At 42.5% G+C, this 19562-nt stretch overlaps 3 protein-coding genes across 3 annotated transcripts; all 3 read left to right on the forward strand.

The window, feature by feature from the left end:
• Positions 1-220: 220 nt before the first annotated feature.
• Positions 221-2380, forward strand: LOC104423118. Its single transcript, XM_010035581.3, has 3 exons — positions 221-973; positions 1718-1789; positions 2005-2380. Exons 1-3 carry the CDS (start codon positions 371-373, stop codon positions 2038-2040), a joined length of 711 nt encoding a protein of 236 aa, XP_010033883.2. The 5' UTR covers positions 221-370; the 3' UTR covers positions 2041-2380.
• Positions 2381-5281: 2901 nt separating this feature from the next.
• On the forward strand, positions 5282-12725 carry LOC104423119 (heat shock 70 kDa protein 14). Its single transcript, XM_010035582.3, has 10 exons — positions 5282-5472; positions 7546-8781; positions 9354-9581; positions 9682-9777; positions 9861-10100; positions 10545-10739; positions 10826-10972; positions 11050-11199; positions 11287-11417; positions 12151-12725. Exons 2-10 carry the CDS (start codon positions 7612-7614, stop codon positions 12416-12418), a joined length of 2625 nt encoding a protein of 874 aa, XP_010033884.2. The 5' UTR covers positions 5282-5472; positions 7546-7611; the 3' UTR covers positions 12419-12725.
• A 1581-nt stretch (positions 12726-14306) lies between these two features.
• On the forward strand, positions 14307-18463 carry LOC104423120 (pentatricopeptide repeat-containing protein At3g16010). The gene is made up of 2 exons (XM_010035583.3): positions 14307-14567; positions 14883-18463. The coding sequence occupies exons 1-2, from the start codon at positions 14462-14464 to the stop codon at positions 16724-16726; spliced, it is 1950 nt and encodes a 649-aa protein (XP_010033885.2). The 5' UTR covers positions 14307-14461; the 3' UTR covers positions 16727-18463.
• Positions 18464-19562: the final 1099 nt, after the last annotated feature.

A 19562-nucleotide genomic window follows, 5' to 3' on the forward strand; every position in this document is an offset into this window, starting at 1 on the left:
TATTCCAGATTCCACCTCTATCCTCAGTTCTTAGATATCCAATAAGAGCGAAATTACTTCAACTTGAAAAAAGAAGAAGAAGAAGGAAAAGTACTGAGATATCACGTGTGTTACACGACTGATTATTCCAGTGGTTTCGACCATTTTAATAATTATATATCGAACGCTTTTTATGAACACTAATGTATTTTTGGGTCCTTGTTAAGGAGCAATCCCGAGTTCGATTTCGCCAGCAAAATTTTTATGTCAACATCCCGAAGGACGACAAGCAAAAGCAATCCTCCATCATTCCTCGCACCAAAACAAACGCAATCAATCGCAACCCGACAAAACCAAACTCCCTCCCCCCTCTCTCTCTCTACGCGATCCAATGGATCAGTCCAAACCCGACCCGACTCCTCCTCCTCCGCCCCCGCCCCCGCCGGCGCCGGGCTTCTACTACACTCCCCTGCCGCCCCAGCCCTCCGACCAGCACTACGTCGTTCTGCCGCTTTACTATCCCCGCCGGCGGCGGCGCTGCGGCACCCTCGCCTGCGCGCTCCTGTCCGTCTCGTCCCTCCTCCTGCTCGCCGCGCTCGCGTACGTGCTCTGGCCGTCGGACCCGCGCCTCAAGATCGCCCGGCTCTGGCCGACCCGGGTCCGGATCCGGACCTTGCCGGTCCTGGCCGTGGACATATCCATGCTGGCCACCATCCGGGTCAGGAACGCCGACGCGTACTGGATGGACTACCGGAGGCTCGACGTGGCGGTCGGGTACCGGGGGAAGATGCTGGGCCGCGTGACGTCCGGCGGGGGCCGCGTGCGGGCGTTCGGGTCGTCCTACGTGGACGCTGCGCTGGAGCTGAACGGGGTCGAGGTCCTGGCGGAGGCGGCGTTCTTGCTGGAGGACCTGGCGAAGGGGTCGGTGCCGTTCGATACCCTGACGGAGGTGGAGGGACAGCTCGGGCTCTGGTTCTTCAGGTTCCCTTTGAAGGTAAGAAAAAAAGGGTTTTCTTGGAGTGTTGTTTTCGCTGTCCGGATGGTTGACTTCTTGTTCGACAGTTAAACACAGTCATAGGTGGTCTGGTTGGCCTAATCATGCAGTTTTTAGCATTCCACGAATGTGGAATCATGAAGTCGGAATCGGTTTTTGGAATTGGTGTTTGTATCTAGTTTCTCTGTATGAGTTCTGGATTCCGAGCATGACCTGCAACCTCCGAGATGGGATTGCTTACATCGAGATCTTTAACTTAGGGACTGTGTTTTGTAGTGATGGGCGTATTTCCAATTGCATCATGAATGGTTTGTTTTAGACCGTACCAGGAAAAATGAAATATTGCTAAGCCTTACGTGTTAGAGGTTCATAGCCTTGAATTTCTGCTCTTGAAATTTGCTGTGTTGTACTGTCTTTGTGTGATACTGTCTTTGTGTGCTTTTCACTCATCAGAGACAGATGCAGAGTCACTAGCTTCAGCTAAAAAAAGTAATAGTTTGTACTTTGTTGTATTTGCTTCGGGAATATGTTAACAAGTGACACATATTAAGTAGCTAACTAAGGAAAGATCACAGTTTTTGATACATTGATTGTTCTTCATATACTGTGAAACTGATGCTTTGAAAATCGAAACTTTCTTTACGACGTATATTTAACAATCCAATCTGCCACTTCGAATTGCTTAATTCAGACTTCTTTTCTTGGCGACCTGATGTACAAATAAGTATTGTAATTTCTCTGCAGGCAAAAGTATCATGTGAGGTACTGGTCAATACAAAGAACCAAACAATTGTTCGTCAAAGCTGTTACCCTGAGGTGAGTAGAATTCAAGCTCTCAACTTGTATTCATAAACTCACTGCCAAGTTAAGAATCTCTTTTCCTCTCAAGTTGCCAACAAAGTGTCATAAGATTCTCTGGAATTAGTACAAGTTGAGATGTCTAACAACCAGAACCAGGGACAGTTTCTAGCGGTCTTAATAGATAAAATAGTCATACATGTGAACGGTAACAATTCTTCTTGTATCCACAGCGACTAGGAAGCTCAATGGCATCATTGCAAAGCTAATTCAGTGGCTTTCATCTGCGATGCTCATGCAAGAAATGATCTGGCGAGTGGATCAAGAGGACAAGGTACATCGTCAATCCGGGTAAAAGCTACTTCCCCTAAGGCACAGAAATCAGAGTGGTGGCAAAAGTGTATTGACTTGGGTTCTGGTACGATGATCAATATGTGAGGATCCAGTAATAGTTGAAAGAGGATGTGTGGATGTAAATATTAATTGAGTGGAAATTGTGTTAAAAGAGCTTATATCCATGTACAAAGTAACAAAGATGACTACTTTTGATCAACAGAAATAGTACTTGATGCATATTTAACACAGGATGTGTGCAGAGGTGTTTCTTTACATCACGGTGCTCATTTTTGTGCACCTTACTTGTCGGACTGGACTCGATTACGAGTGTCGAATCCAACCCGACCGACCCATGTGTAATTTGACTGGTGATATCTGCACCTGAAGGATCTGGGATGAACTGTAGGAGAGCACAGGCACCAGTTGGCTGTGCCTCTGCCACCTCCGCCATTCCCTCTTGCTTCCTCATTCGATGCCTCGTTGCCATCGGCTTCGCGTGCCACCGTCTCTGGCGGGGCAACCTGTCTTTGGCGACTCCTGGTCCTTCGGGACACTCCAACCACCGGAAAACTAGGTTGACACATCGGTCTTTTCTATTCCCTTTCTCTTGCCCCTTAATTTCTTGGAATGTAATTTACTGCGATTGTGCGAGGAAGGACTTGGTATTTGTTATAAGAGCAAGAAACGTGAGGATTCTAAGGAAACAGAGGAGGTATGAAGTCAGGACCAAAAAAACAAAGTCTGGATATGTCTGAAAGGAGAGCAAGAAACGTGAGGATTCTTAGGAAACAGAGGAGATATGAAGTCAGGACCAAAAAAACAAAGTTTGGATATGTCTGAAAGGCAATTAGAGGCTGCCAATTGGATATGTCTGAGAGGCAATTAGAGGCTGCCGATGTCATTCTTGTTAGGCTTTTTTGTTGGGTTGTGGAAGGGTGGCTTTGTGTGCTTGGAGGGGGGGATCGTGTCGCTGTGTGGATGGCGTCAAAAGGAGGTGAGACTTATCTGCAGTTTCGGGGGCTCAATCTTTTAAGTTCGTCATACTTGGCTCAGCATAATCCATTGGCAATTTCTTTGCGATCACGCTCATCCATTCACTTGTTTTTTTGTCACCTTCTGTTTTGTTTCGTTCTCTTCTAGACTTATTTTGCTTGAAAGAAAGAAGAGAGCTTCTTTAGTATCACGGGGAAAAGTGAATTATGCTGGACTATCATCAGTTCCATGGTGACTCCTAGATGGAACAAAATGATAATCCATGTCAACTGCGATTGAACTGGTTAAAACTCAACATTGAATCGCATCTCAAGAAGCACGGTCATTGATTCGAGTCTTATGAAAAGACAAAACTTCTCAAGTCTATCACACATAGCCCTACGCCTTTGGTGATTGCCCGTGCAGCTAGGCATGGGAACGAGCGTCATCATCGAATGCGATTAATCGCGTTTTTAAAACATCGTATTGACCATGTCGCCCACCAAAAACGTTCATATTTGGGGTCATCGTCCGGTGAGAACTCAGCCATATATCCGAGTCAAAACGATGGGGGGCAAGGTCTGAGATTTGATTTGTCGAAGTGTGATTATGTCGCGTGGTTTCCTTCTCCTGCTATGCGTTTTTCTCTGGCAAAATCTGGATGGCGTGAACGCATCATCAAACCTTTGACTCTTCTTTCATATGGCTGCCGTGATTATCTGTCTAGAAGCCTCACGAAGCGACTGAAACTCTCGTGACATCAGGGTCGGGCTCTCCACTGGACTCTTGATCGAGCCCCTCACGAATTTCTACGGCCCAAAGCAAACCTTGTGGCAAAAGCCCGCTCGAGGTTTGATTCTCCAATCCAAAGCCCGATAAAGGGATCCTCAGCCCTTGATCGAATTCTTTCAATTCGTTCTTGTCTTTATATTTTGTTTTGGCAAAAATGCGGTTGCGCAAAATTTTGAGAGCGTTAGTTTCACTAAAGAAAACAGATTTTCCATGGAGATCCTTTTCAAGGAAAATGGTAAGTTTTTATTTATTTGATGGTGTAGGAAAAGTATTTTAAGGGAAAGTCATTTTTTCCTCAACCTAAATTTGCTGTAAAATGTTTTCCATAAATTAATTAGTTTTCTGTTATCTGAAACACCACCAGGAAGTTGAAAAACAATTCCCGGAAGTAATTTTTTTTGCAAACGAACGAACGCTTTGTGCTTTTATTGGGGTTGACGCGGCCTAACTATATTAATGTTGACTAGATTCGTTGCTCAAAGAGAACTTAAAATAAGGAAAAGAGAACCTACAATCAACATGCAAAAACCCTAAGGAGGGAGAGAGCGGAAAGGGGAAATTATGCAAGCAACTTGCAACAGTGAAAGTGTCACTCATAAATGCGGTGTTTCGGTAAGCCGCCGCCGAGCATATTGAGGGGGGGCTGGAGGCGGCAACAAGCTGATGTGGCAAATATGTGGAGGTCCGTGTCGATATATATCCATTTGCATTTTTAATGGAATGATTAACTCGAACAAAATAATATAAAGTTTAAGGATCAAATTAATAAAAGAAAAACTTCATGAACCTAATTGCATATTTGACAAAAGGCTATGGACTATTATTGTGCTTATCCCTCAATATATTTATCTAGAGGAAAGTTTTAAATAAATTATCACTCAATAAATACACTACAAGATGAAGTCACTTTATACACGTAATTATTTATGCATTTCCCAATTAGTTTTATCAAAAAAGTAAACTCAAATAAACTATCACACATTCTTTTCTATTTTCGTAACTTGCATCTTGAAGAAATGATCATCAAACTTATAACGGAATCTATAAACGATAAACGAAATAATCAACAAAAAAAAAAAGTTGGATTCCATTCAATACTAAATAAGAACAAGTTTTCAGAAAGACACATTACGGAATTCATCAAATTATTTTCACAGGGGACCATCTATAAAGATATTTCTTTATCTTTTTCTTTTCTACATAAAAGAAAAAAGGAAGCAAGAGAGGGAGGGAGGGAGGGAGCAAAAAGGGGGAAAGTCATTCCACAGTCAAAGAAGTTTCCAGAAGAGCCCGGACACCCCCACCACGACCCTAGACCGTAGACCCTCGACCCAAACAACGTTCGCCGAAAAAGAATTATTACAAAAAAAATTAAAAAAACTATAAAATGAAATTTCAGAACAGGAAAGCAGAAACGAGAAAGCAAGTTCGAACAGTGAAGAAATTTCCACACACCCTTCTCTCCCTCTCTCTCTCTCTCTCGTACCGTCTTCCTGTTCGTTCGTATAAAAAGCCCGCTCCTTTGGGAGAATTCCAGAGACCCCTCTGCAGCATCGCGACCCCTCTCAGGCGCACTTCGATCTCCTCTCCTTCGTCTTCAGGTGAGATTGCTGACGCTCCTCCTCATCTCGAGGAAAGTTTCGTTTTTTATGGAGCTCGGGCTCGCTTCCTCTGCTCCTGCCGCCCCTGTTTTCTTTAGATCTGCAGCTTCCCATGCTTCTGCGCCCGCATGGTCTCGTGATCCTCTGTGTGCTTGCTTGGCTTGGCCTCGGATTGCCGCTTCGTCGGTATAGATGCTCGGTTTCTTCGTTCTGCCTGCTTCGAATCGAGTGTTATGAAGGGGGTGAATTTTCTTCTTTTTTTGCTTTTTTGGTGCGTTTGTGTTTGTGGGTTCTTGCGAGTGTTTGGACGTAATTGTTCGTGATTCGGGCGTGCCTTTCGTGGGTTGCGGCAAAGATTCGATTTTGTTTGGTGTTTCGGTAGTTCCGGGTGTGTTGGCATTTGCTTTAGGACTCTAATTTGGGAAGGCGGCTTGGTGGACTTATCAAATGAAGGCGAATTGGTGCTGATTGAGATTCCTGCAGTTAATTTTCCCGTGCGGTCGACGGTTAGATGTTTTGCGTTTGCGTTGGATAACATGTTCAGGTAGTTTTGCGTATGTAGGCATTTACTTTATGACTCTTTTTGGGGAAGGTGGCTTGGTGGACTTATCAAAGGAAGGCAAATTTCTGCTGATTGAGATTTCTGCAGTTAATTTTCCCGTGCGGTCAATGTTTAGATGTTTTGTGTTTGCGTTGGATAACGTGTTCCAGGAGTCTTGGGTATGTAGGCATTTACTCTATGACTCTTATTTGGGAAGGCGGCTTGGTGGACTTATCAAAAGAAGGCGAATTTGTACTGATTGAGATTTCTGCAGTTAATTTTCCCGTGCGGTTGACGGTTAGATGTTTTGCGTTTGCGTTGGATAACATGTTCAGGTAGTTTTGCGTATGTAGGCATTTACTTTATGACTCTTTTTGGGGAAGGTGGCTTGGTGGACTTATCAAAGGAAGGCAAATTTCTGCTGATTGAGATTTCTGCAGTTAATTTTCCCGTGCGGTCAATGTTTAGATGTTTTGTGTTTGCGTTGGATAACGTGTTCCAGGAGTCTTGGGTATGTAGGCATTTACTCTATGACTCTTATTTGGGAAGGCGGCTTGGTGGACTTATCAAAAGAAGGCGAATTTGTACTGATTGAGATTTCTGCAGTTAATTTTCCCTCGTGGTCAATGTTTAGATTTTTAGCATTCACGTCGGATAACATGTTCCAGGAGTCTTGGGTATGTAGGCATTTACTCTATGACTCTTATTTGGGAAGGCGGCTTGGTGGACTTATCAAAAGAAGGCAAATTTGTACTGATTGAGATTTCTGCAGTTAATTTTCCCTCGTGGTCGATGTTTAGATCTTTTGCATTCACGTCGGATAACATGTTCCAGGAGTCTTGGGTATGTAGGCATTTACTCTATGACTCTTATTTGGGAAGGCGGCTTGGTGGACTTATCAAAAGAAGGCGAATTTGTACTGATTGAGATTTCTGCAGTTAATTTTCCCGCGTGGTTGATGTCTAGATTTTTTGCATTCACGTCGGATAACATGTTCCGGTAGTTTTGTGTATGTAGGCATTTGTTGCATGACTCTAATTTGGGAAGGCGGCTTGGTGGACTTATTAAAGGAAGGCAAATTTGTATTGATTGAGACTTCTGCAGTTAACTTTACTGCCCAGTTGATGTGTAGATGTCTTGCGTTCGCGTCGGATTTTTGTTAGTTGACTGAGTGGGTAGTTGCCGAACTCCCGGATTGTCTATGTGGAGTATAACAACGATATTTCTGTCTAATTTCATTGCGTCAATGCTGACCGGATGTTGCACTATTTGCTTTGATAGTCGGCTTCTTAATTTGGTGGTTAATTAGACAGGTTGCTTTGCTTCTGTGAAAATTTAGCAAGTAATCAACACTTTCTACTCCCCCCAGTCAGCCTATTTATTGCCTGGATCTCTGAAGTTAAATAATGATATATCTGTCCGATTAGTTGCCTTATTGCTTAGCACGTACTGCACTATTTGTTTTGATGGCCAGCTTTGTAATTTGGTGGTTAACTAAACAGATAGCATTGCTTCTGTGAATATTTTTGCAGGAAATCAACACTTTTTACTCCTGCCAATCGGACTATTGTTGCCTGAATTGGTCTGCCTAGCTAAAGATGAGTGTGGTCGGCTTTGACTCTGGGAATGAGAGTTGCATTGTTGCTGTTGCGAGGCAAAGGGGGATCGATGTCGTGCTCAATGATGAGTCCAAACGCGAAACTCCTGCCATCGTTTGCTTTGGTGAGAAGCAGCGGTTTATTGGGACTGCAGGAGCTGCTTCTACCATGATGAACCCCAAAAATTCTATCTCCCAGATAAAGCGGTTGATTGGGCGGAAATTCTCAGATCCTGAACTGCAGAGGGATCTGCAGTCATTGCCTTTCCAAGTTACTGAGGGCCCTGAGGGTTATCCCTTGATACATGCAAGATATCTCGGAGAAGCAAGGACATTCACCCCAACCCAAGTACTTGGCATGATGTTCTCGAATCTCAAGGGTATTGCTGAGAAGAATCTAAATGCAGCAGTGGTGGATTGTTGCATTGGGATTCCAGTTTACTTTACGGATCTCCAGAGAAGAGCTGTCCTAGATGCTGCTACCATTGCAGGCTTACGCCCTCTTCGGTTAATGCATGAGACCACCGCGACTGCCCTGGCTTATGGAATTTACAAGACTGATTTGCCAGAAAGCGACTCGCTTAATGTTGCTTTTGTAGACATTGGTCATGCAAGCATGCAAGTCTGCATTGCAGGATTTAAAAAAGGACAATTAAAAATCCTGGCTCATTCTTACGATCGATCTCTGGGTGGCAGAGATTTCGATGAGGTTTTATTCAACCATTTTGCTGAGCAATTTAAGGAGCAGTACAAGATCGATGTCTTCCAGAATGCTAGAGCTTGTCTTCGGCTAAGGGCTGCCTGTGAGAAGCTCAAGAAAGTTCTCAGTGCAAATCCGGTGGCGCCTTTGAATATCGAGTGCCTAATGGATGAAAAGGATGTCAGAGGGGTTATCAAGAGGGATGAGTTTGAACAGATCAGTGCCCCGATTTTGGAGCGAGTGAAAGGACCTTTGCAGGAGGCTCTTGCAGAAGCTGGTCTTGCAGTCGAGAATGTACATATGGTTGAGGTTGTCGGTTCTGGATCTCGCGTTCCTGCTGTTATTAAGATTTTGACGGAATTTTTTGGGAAGGAGCCTAGGCGAACAATGAATGCAAGTGAGTGTGTTGCCAGGGGGTGTGCTTTGCAGTGTGCAATGCTTAGCCCAACCTTCAAAGTGAGAGAATTCCAGGTACACATCATCTGACTTCTCCAATGCCTTATAATTTTGGGCTGATATATGTCTGTGCAGCTTGATATTTTTGTATTAGATGGGTAAAATATCATTCATCACTTGCTTCCATTTAATGGCTCATTTGGTATATGGCATATCTTCATCTATACGCGCAAATTGGTTCACATTCTTCTCCCTCCTTGTGTGTGTCTTCCATCTACAGAGGTGCACTTGTTATCTTCTATGTCTCTATTAATCCCCGGCGAGTATCTAGTGTTATTAACACATTTTCTGTTCTATCTTTATATTATGTTTTTTAATCCTGGCACCAGAACCGTCATACGCTCTAGTTGTATCGTGAGAATCATTTTTTGTTCTTCCTTGGCTGTTAGCCACTTGTACTTGGTTGGTTGGTGCAGCATTTGTGAGCATCTTGGAGTGGTAAATAATCTAGAAAATACCAACTAATTTGAGTTGGCATGTCTTCAATCAGAATGGTTACACATTCATAAGGATCGCCTCTTTCTTTCGTCTGTTGCGGAATGTCTATCACCTGTTCTTCTTTCTCAACTTATTTTTTCACTTGTAAGGTCCATGAAAGCTTTCCATTTGGCATTGGATTGTCATGGAAAAATTCCACACCAGAAACTCAGGATGCGGCTGCAGATAATCAGCAAGCGACTATTGTCTTCCCTAAAGGAAATCCAATACCTAGTATCAAGGCTTTAACATTCTATAGATCCGGAACATTTACTGTTGATGTCCACTATGTTGATGGCAGTGAACTGCAAGCTTCTTCAAAGATCAGCTCATATACGGTAAAGGAGAAAGCGGAGGCTGTCTTATATTTGGCTTGTTTGGGCTTGGGATTTCCTCTGTCGATTCATTTGGCTTCTCCTCAATTTTTTGCATATGCAGATTGGCCCCTTTCAATGTTCAAAAGGTGAACGCGCCAAACTGAAGGTCAAAGTCCGACTAAATCTCCATGGAATCGTGTCTGTTGAGTCTGCAACGGTAAGTATTGCAAGAACTTGCATTTCATATTGAAGTTGGGTCCGTGATAATCTGAATTTTGATTTATTCATTCGGCACTGCAGCTCATGGAAGAAGAGGAAGTGGAAGTTCCAGTTACAAAGGATGCAGCACAAGAGGCGAATAAGATGGACACTGATGAAACCCCTAGCGACGCTGCCCCCCCTAGTGACGCTGCCCCCCCTGCTTCTGCTGAAGCTGATGTCAACATGCAAGATGCAAAAGGTGCTGCTGATGCTCCTGGGGTGGAAAATGGTGTCCCTGAGACAGGAGAGAAGCCTGTACAGATGGAAACTGATATCAAGGTCAGTTGTTACTGCTTGTGTGTGCTATTCATTGTCTTTTATCTTTTATATCTCTTGATGTTCCTCTGCCTGGATGATCCCTTTTCAATTCTAGCTTGATTAATATGAATACTTTGTTGTGGGTAACTTTTTGTCCTTTCATGCAAAATTATGCAAGATCATCGCGTCGATTTTGCTCTTATCAGGGTCATAAGAGGTACGGTGAGGGTTTCTGTCATTGTCAGGCTTTTGGTTGATGCCTATGTCTATTCAGATGGTGATTGTGACTGAAAGACCTTTAGTCTCGAATGATTACGCTTTTCCGGTTGATGTCTGGTGTCAAATTGACAGACTTCTCAATGGTTTCGCAAATATTGAAGCTCATAGAGTTGTAACATTGAGGTTCGAGATGTTTCTGGCTGCCTTGCTTTTTTTATTTTCATTATTTTGGTTGTGGACATGCAGACTGAGGCTCCAAAGAAGAAGGTAAAGAAAACAAACATTCCTGTGGTAGAGGTCGTATACGGTGCATTGTCATCAGGAGACTTACAGAAGGCGGTTGAGAAGGAATTTGAGATGGCTTTGCAAGATCGGGTCATGGAAGAGACAAAAGACAAGAAAAACGCTGTGGAAGCTTATGTCTATGATATGAGGAACAAGGTATGGAGCTGCTAATTCTCACCTGCAGATTGCTTTGGCAGAGCTGGACACTTAATTTTTGCTCATTCTTTGTTTTTGGTTGTCAGCTGAACGACAAGTACCATGATTTTGTTACGGATTCAGAAAGAGAAGAGCTCATTGCTAAACTTCAGGAGGTGGAAGATTGGTTATACGAGGAAGGTGAAGATGAAACAAAAGGTGTCTATGTTGCAAAGCTTGAGGAACTTAAAAAGGTAATAGAATCATTTTAATTCCATATTGTGTTAAGAGGCTATCACTCCACTTTCTCACCACGTCGTCTCACATGCAGCAAGGTGATCCTATAGAAGAGCGTTACAAGGAACACATGGAACGAGGATCGGTGATAGATCAACTTGTTTTCTGTATAAACAGTTACAGAGAAGTGGCCATGTCGAATGATCCCAAATTTGATCACATTGATCTCTCTGAGAAGCAGAAGGTAGAGATTTTTCTCTACTCCTTTATCTGGGCCTGGCACCTGTCTATCCAGAAGACATATTTTTGATATATTTATGTTGTTATTCAGGTCTTGAATGAATGCGTAGAAGCAGAAGCCTGGCTAAGAGACAAGCGGCAGCAGCAGGACTCTCTTCCCAAACATGCTACTCCAGTTCTCTTGTCAGCTGAAATAAGGAAGAAAGCAGAGTCGTTGGACAGGTAAGACACCTTTTAATTCCTTGATTGTGATGAGATGCTCTTTCTCTTGGATGTGGTGGTCTGTTAATTCTTATTAATCTTCGCAAAGGAATACATTTATTTGGTGGTTCACAGAGCTAGCCAGATATTTGTCATAGAGAAGAAGGTTTAAGAATGTATTGTATAGTAACAACTACATTTTTGAAAACTGAGATTATTTATCCATAGTTGCAGAAATTAACTGACGTACAAGAGAGAGATCACTATTAAACTATGAACTCATCATTAATTTAACATAAACTACTGTAAGATCCTTGATATTAATTTCATTGGAAAGAGGGACAATGAGGAACATTAGAAAGATTTAGTTGGATGGGTGTTTGAGGTTGTATCTCATTAGTTGCTTCTCTTTTTTCCTCTTTATGCCAGGAAGAAACTTGCTTGATAATAACAAAGTGAGATTCGGGAGATTGTATCTTCTGCTCGCTTCTGTATTAAATGTTGATTTTTACTTGGTTTACCTTCTACAGGAAGTTACAGAAAATCATTGATAATAATTAGATGGGGCTGGAAATCTTGAAACAGTTCATTATAGGCAGATCTTGTCATAAAGTAGGGAGAGTTCCATGGAACCTAAATATACCTATTGAAAAGATGGCCAGCTGGTCAAATGCTCATGATTGCTTCTCCTTATTTATTTATTTGGGTCTCTGAATTCTAGAAGGAGCTTAAGAACTGAGATTTGCTTTGATAGGTTTGCCCGGCCAATAATGATGAAACCGAAGCCTGCCAAGCCTGTTACTCCCGAGGCTCCTCCTCAGCCCGCTCAGGGTGGGGAGCAGCAACCTCAAGGCAATGCCGATGCTGATGCTGACGCCAGCGCGAATGCCACCGCCAACGCCAGCGTCGATGCTGATGCTAATGCTGCTGCTGCTGCTGCTGCTGCTGGGGCTGGTGATGTACCGCCTGCTTCGGGGGAGCCTATGGATAGCGATAAGTCTGAGGCACCTCCCTCTTCTTAGAGTTCCTTGGTATAGCTACACATCATGTGTTATTGATCACGTGAGGATTCGCTGGTTCAAACTTCAGAAGCTTCAGCTGTCAAAGGGTTGAGAGGTTGTAGGAAAGCCTGATTCATAATTATTATAAAGGCTTTCGGGTGGTCTTCAAAGATTTTATTTTTGCAGGGTTTTCTTAAAAGACAGAAATTATGAATGCTCCCCCAACTGAGTTTCCCTTCCCTTTCTCGGTCTGGTTCCTGCCATGTAGCATCTGAATTATTGTGTGTTGATGGGTTTTGTTAAATGATAAAGATCCAATTTTTCTCTCCGTTGAAGCCATTGCTCCCTCCAGGGACAAGTACTTGGAATGGCATTTTTATGGGTGCATGCCTGTCGAAAAACGGAGATGGTTCATGTGCAAGATACGCCTGTTGTTATGCTTGAATCGTAATTCATGGTCCGACCGGGCCGCTCTGTTCTATTTCTAGTCTTTGTGGCCTGAATAGATACCCAGCTGGACCGTCTGTTCAGGGACACTGATTGTCGTTACACTTCACTACTGGCAGGTCATTCAGTAGGTCTCGAGAGTCAATCTCTCGAGACATCTGGGAAACCGAAATGGTACGAATTGTGGAAGTGAATCAGTTTTATGAGGCTGTCGAGTTAATCAGATATTCGCTCTTTCTGGCGCTGGTACCAATGGAATTTCATGGGTACTGCTGTGACAAGAAAGAGTTGGATGAAGCTGAACGATCTATAGAAACCAATGTGATCTGGTATGCTTTTCGCGCAGCATGCCAGTAGCGTAGGAGGCTATTTTTAATGCACAAAATAGAATAGCAAGCTAGTTTGATGATCGATGCGTAGCGAACGATAAATGTCCTTAGCTTCTCACCTTCTCGAGAAATGTAGACCCATATTCACTCGCGCGGATGATAGCCATGTTGGGTTTGGAGACAGTTACCTCAACTTGGTGAGATATTGAAAACTCTTAAGATACATAGACGAGTACCCGAGATAGGGTCCGTTCAAGAACAGTGATTTGGAAGACGAGACTGCTTTGGCACGGTATAGACTTTATCAAAAGGTAAATGTGAGGAGATTGATCATAATCTTTGCACTTTGTTGGTGGCGTATCGAGGGCAAGGAGAGAGATGACACCCCAATTAGGTAGGACAACATTTGCAGACCCCAGAGATATGCTGGTCTAAGGTTCAAGTGGACAGCAGATTTAGTTCTGCTCTGTTGGCTAGCTGCCTTGCATGAAGACGAAAAAAGACGTGACTGCGCATTCAGGTGGTTAGGGGTACATACACTTCAACCAGGATTTTCAGCAATGTCCAACAGCAAGCTGGGAATTCCTGGCTATGGACGATCTTTTCGCCAGGCGAGGATCATCCCTGGACCCTGATTTGCCTAATCAGAAGACACACCCACTTCTTAAGTGGATTTTCCTGCTGAATATGACAGTGTATATTGGGAAATGGAAGAAGGGATTGTTGGCTGTTTGATATTCACTCTGGCTAGATTCATACTCCTCAAAGAGTCCAACAAGGTGATGTCAAAGAGGGTTATGTTCTCTTTTTCAGCGACATAACTCTAATGGAACCGGAAATCTTTTTTACAATCGAATGCTTTTTATATTCGTAGTTGAACCAACTTTTTCTCAAATCATATGCTTTTTATATTCTTACGAAGGGTAATCTTTTTATCAATGTTTCGATTATGTATTCATATAATAAGCGTACTTTAAAATCAATCGATCAAGAAAAATGTGTTATTATAGATTATCAAACGCATTAATGACCTTAATTGCCACCACTCATGGGCCAAGATAATAAGACACAAAGGACCTAATAGCCCATCCAGCAAAACAGTAGAGAGAGATCCATGCATTCTTGAGTATCAGTCCATTTTGCGGCGGTCGACGGTTTCTCTGTCCCCTCCTCCCTCTTTCTTCCTGTCGAACGACTCAGTTTCTTGGGCGGTCGGACGTAGCTTGAGAAGCTCTTCTTCCTGGTTTTCCATAATTCTCTTTCAAATTCTCTCTTAATTCACCGTGACATGATGTCCAAAGCAGTCGGCATATCAAGGGCCTATGCTACAGCGGCCTCTTCGAGGCGTTCGATCTCGACCCTGCCTCACCTCTCTGAGAGAATTAAGCAAACAGGTGAGCTTCATTATGGAAAAACTCCTACTTTCTTCTCTTTTTCTTGGCAAATTCTGATCTTGTTCGTCTCTGTTTGCGGTGGTGGATACGAGTCTTATTAATCCACTGGCTTGTGATGAATTTTGGGTCACTGGGGCTTTTCTTGCAGCAACAGTGTAATGTATATGCCTGATGACAACGGCTAGTCTCGTCGGTTGTTGGGTACTGTAGTGCAGTGTCGTTTGCTTTCTTGTGATACTATGAAATAAGGGCTGTTGAAGCAAGGGTTATTTTTCTCTTCCAAGAAAGTTCTTTTTTTTGGGTGTTGTTTTGCAGAAAATGAGATTGTCCGAATGTTCCTCCCGCACGATCTCGGAGACGATGCTCAGAACCAGCCGGAAGATCCTAGGATGGCGAGGTATTCAAGGAGAGGCCTTTCAGTTCGGACATTGGATGAAAGGTTCATCAGGATTCTGAAGATTTTCAAGTGGGGCCCCGATGCAGAAAAGGCTTTGGAGGTGCTAAAGTTGAGAGTGGACCATCAGCTCGTTCGTGAAATACTGAAGGTCGATGTTGAGATCGCTGTTAAGATTCAGTTCTTCAAGTGGGCTGGAAAGAGGAGAAACTTTACGCATGATGCGAGCACCTATATGGCCTTGATTCGCTGCTTGGACGAAGCTGTGCTGGTTGGTGAGCTATGGAAGATGGTTCAAGAAATGGCTCGGAGCGCAAGCATGATCAACCCGGTTGAATTATCTGAAATTATCCAGATCTTGGGCAGGGCTAAGATGGTAAACAAGGCTCTTTCGATATTTTACCAAGTCAAAGGACGCAAGTGCAAACCTACAACAAGCACTTACAATTCTATGATTATGATGCTGATGCAAGAGGGTCATCGAGAAAAGGTTCAGGAGCTGTACACAGAGATGTGTAATGATAACAGTTGTCTTCCTGATACTGTGACCTACAACACAGTTATATCAGCATTTGCTAAATTGGGTCATGCAGAATCTGCACTTAGGTTATTTGATGAGATGAGGGTGAATGGTTTACATCCCACTCCAAAGATCTACACAACTTTGCTGGGAATCTATTTTAAAGGTGGGGAAGTTGAAAAGGCATTGAGTCTAGTACAGGAGATGAGAGACAAGGGTTGTGTGCTCACTGTTTTTACATACACTGAATTGATCAAGGGGCTTGGCAAGGCTGGGAGGATTGATGATGCCTACAGTGTGTTTATTCATATGCGACAAGAAGGCTGTGAGGCTGATGTTGTCCTCATAAACAACATGATTAACATTCTGGGAAGAGCCGGTCGCCTTGATGACGCTTTAAAACTCTTTAATGGCATGGAATCCATGCGATGTGTGCCAAATGTCGTGACATACAACACCATAATCAAGGTTTTGTTTGAATCCAAGGCTCCAGCTTCTGAAGCGGCGTCATGGTTTGAGAAAATGAAGGAAAATGGTATTGTTCCCAGCTCATTCACTTATTCAATTCTCATTCATGGGTTTTGCAAGGCAAACAGGGTTGAAAAGGCTTTGCTTCTCCTGGAAGAGATGGATGAGAAAGGTTTTCCTCCTTGTCCGGCTGCTTATTGCAGCCTGATAAACAGTCTTGGAAAGGCGAACCGTCATGAAGCTGCTAACGAGTTATTTAAAGAATTGAGAGAGAATTCTGGGCATTTGAGCTCAAGAGTATACGCAGTCATGATTAAACACTATGGAAAAAGTGGACGTTTTAGTGAAGCTGTTGATCTTTTCAATGAGATGAAGATGATAGGCTGCAATCCTGATGTTTATGCTTATAATGCACTCATGTCAGGGATGATTAGGGCTGGTTTGATAGATGAAGCTCATTCATTAATTCAGACCATGGAAAAAAATGGCTGCAGCCCAGACATAAATTCACAAAATATCATTCTCAATGGCCTGGCAAGGTCTGGTGGGCCGGATCGGGCGATGGAAATGTTTACGAAGATGAAATGTTCAAACATTAAGCCGGATTCCGTATCTTATAACACCATACTGGGATGTCTTAGCCGCACTGGTATGTTTGAGGAAGCTGCAAAGCTTATGAAGGAGATGAAGGCTCAAGGATTTGAATATGACCTCATCACCTACTCATCAATACTTGAAGCAGTGGGTAAAGTCGATGAAGTTCGGGAACCAGCCTAATGAGAAACATAATTGATCAGATTTTATCTGCATGGTCTATTCTATGGCTAATCGTTGTTAAATCATTTGATAACAAGAGTTGTTCTGTGATAAATGACCACTATGAGTCAAAATCAATAGAATACGATCAATCTTTTTTTCTGTCATTAAGGTGGAAAACTGAACCAAGAATTCTCTTTCTTTATCATCAATCAAATCGCTATTCATGACAACCGCTGTTTCACCTCCTGAAAGCAAAGTTGGCTTGACAAGCGCAGATGAGAGGAAGCAGAAGCAATCTGATTGGCTAGACTTCTCCTTGTTCAGGTCAGGCACATCACAAGCAGAAAAAACTGGACCTCTTATTTGCCTTCTAACGGGGTAATCTCTTTGGATCATCAGTAAAGAGGCTCATCCAGCCATAGGAATTGTATAGCATGCAAGCGCATTCATTGATGCAGCGAATGCAAGTTCCTAATGGAGGCTTTTCCATGAGGTTCCCCAGCTGCTGCTATCGAATTCCCTCTTTTCGCTTTTTGCAAGTGAATCAGAGTGGGAAATGGTCAATCCGGTGTGGCACTGATGACTTTCCTGGATTGGATGCCTTGCTTGCATTTTTAATTGGAATGGAAGCGGCAGGCTTCAATCAATTCTCTAGGTGAAGACTAGCTTTTGATACACTTATCGGATCAGAGACATATTTCCTTGGTCGTCATGCAAGTTTTTGTTGCTGGAGAGCTGCCGATATTCAAGTTAAAATTCCCCTCGTAGGTAATTGTTTTGACTACCGACCCTTTTATCCGTATCTTAGATTTGGCTTGGTTTTAAGGTAAGGTAAAGCTCTAAGACCAAAAAAGATGGTGAAGAAAACAACTGTTCCTTTGGAAGGCCGCGCTATCCTGGCATGTTTAGAGAGACTTTCGGAAAGGTTGTGAATGATGTCTTGGACATGGGCATGCAAGATGGTGGCAGGGATCATTCTGTCTTGAAGATGAGAAAGGTAGAGAAGTACTTGTCCTCACTAACCAGTGGCTTCTCTGATGTTGATGATTATAAGATGGATGTTTTTGAATTTGGAGAGGACAGTTTGATGCTAGATATGAGTATCTGGAGACTGACAGTGTTAAGAAGATGGAGTCGAAGAAGCAGAAGTCTGACATTGGTGATCTCTTGACAGTGGGCCTTTTTCTTTTCCAGGAAAGATCCATCAAAACGGTGATTGGTTATGAACCTATGGCTGTTTGGGGATTAGCATGTTACTGTGAGATGCCTGGCATAGAGAGAAGGCTGCAGCACATCGCCTACATGTACTACTCCATCTCTCTACTTGATTGACATGAGGTGCAAGCCATCATATTCTCAAAGTGCCTTGACCCCCTTATTGTGGGGCTGGTTGGAGATTCATATTTTCAAAGGACATGGCAACTGAGACTCGTGGGCAGCCCATTAACAGGGAGAAGTTGGAGGCAGCTCTAAGAGTTGCATTGATAGTCCGCCGATGGAAAGTGTGAGGATGTACTCAGTGATGTGGAAGCACTGTGGGAGTAATTCAAGGACTCTCTTGAAGCTCGTTGCATTATTGAAGGCAGGTCTGATATCTTCAGGTCCAGGAAAAATATCGATCTCGCCGATTCTTCCATGTAAAATCAGTTTACCACGTCAAGTGTGATGGCTACAAACCATGTGGAAAATTTACTTCGTATAGTACATTGTAATATGCTTTTCTATATGAAAAATTACTAAGGAGGTTCATGTTCATTAACAGCCATTATCATCTTAGATAAAGTTGCTAATAAACGTGAAAAATCCTATTGTTCTTGTAGTGCATTAATACTTATTTCATACATAAAAAAGAGACTAATGATGTATGACAGTCGCTAAAGCATATGGTTCTTGAAAGTTTCTTTTGACTATGAAAAAGTACAATAAAAGTGGAAAAAGTACAAATAAACTAGTTGCTGTCTTGACGAAACTAACTAAATAATGTGAAAAGCTCACTTCTTTAATAATGTGAAAAGCTCACTTCTTATAATGATGTACGACAATTGCTATCAATTATGAAAAAGTACAATAGAAAGTGGAAAAAAACTAAGAGTTGTTCAACTTACTAAATAACGTGAAAAGCTCACTTCTTATAAAAACTAGAAAAAGTAACTTTTAAATATAATTTATAACGATGTTTTTATGTATATGAAGTTACTTTTTAACTCTAAAAATTGCTGCGAAATTTGGGAAATTTTTATTTATACAGGATGATAAAGGGGCTCAAATGAACTCGGCAAACTAGCCCATTAACTTCAGATGTGTGAACAATGATAGTTATATACCATAGTCCTAGTTGGTAGAGCTCTGCTCTTGCAATTGGGTTTACTAATAAATGATAAGAGATAAATTACTTCCATTATAAAGAAATTTACTTAAACGTGAGGAAACTTACATTTTAGATGACGATATCAGGATTTTTTAAAGATAACCTTGAACTCCCTCAGTAACTTTTCATTTACAAAAGTTTTGAATTGTAATGTAGAATACTAAAGGTTCTCCCCACATGTTTGAGCCACAGGTTGAAATTCGTGGAAGAGGACATTAGGGCTCAGAATGTGGCGTTTGATTCTTTCGAATAAGCGGCATTGGTGTCCATGCTGATCATTGGTAGAAGGCCATTGCAAAGTTTGGTTACTTCATTTTTTTTTTTCCGTTTAGAAAGGGGTCTATGCATAGTCACTAGCAAAACTTGGTCAACTTAGAGGATATTCGGAACAGGTTTCCTACATCATTTTCAGTTGTGAAAAAGGGTGTCGTAGTTTTATAAGATGTTTCGCAAACACCTCACGGCGGCAACTATTTTTCGATAGTT

This window comes from Eucalyptus grandis, chromosome 10 (assembly GCF_016545825.1).
Source record: "Eucalyptus grandis isolate ANBG69807.140 chromosome 10, ASM1654582v1, whole genome shotgun sequence".
Classification (NCBI taxonomy): domain Eukaryota; kingdom Viridiplantae; phylum Streptophyta; class Magnoliopsida; order Myrtales; family Myrtaceae; genus Eucalyptus; species Eucalyptus grandis.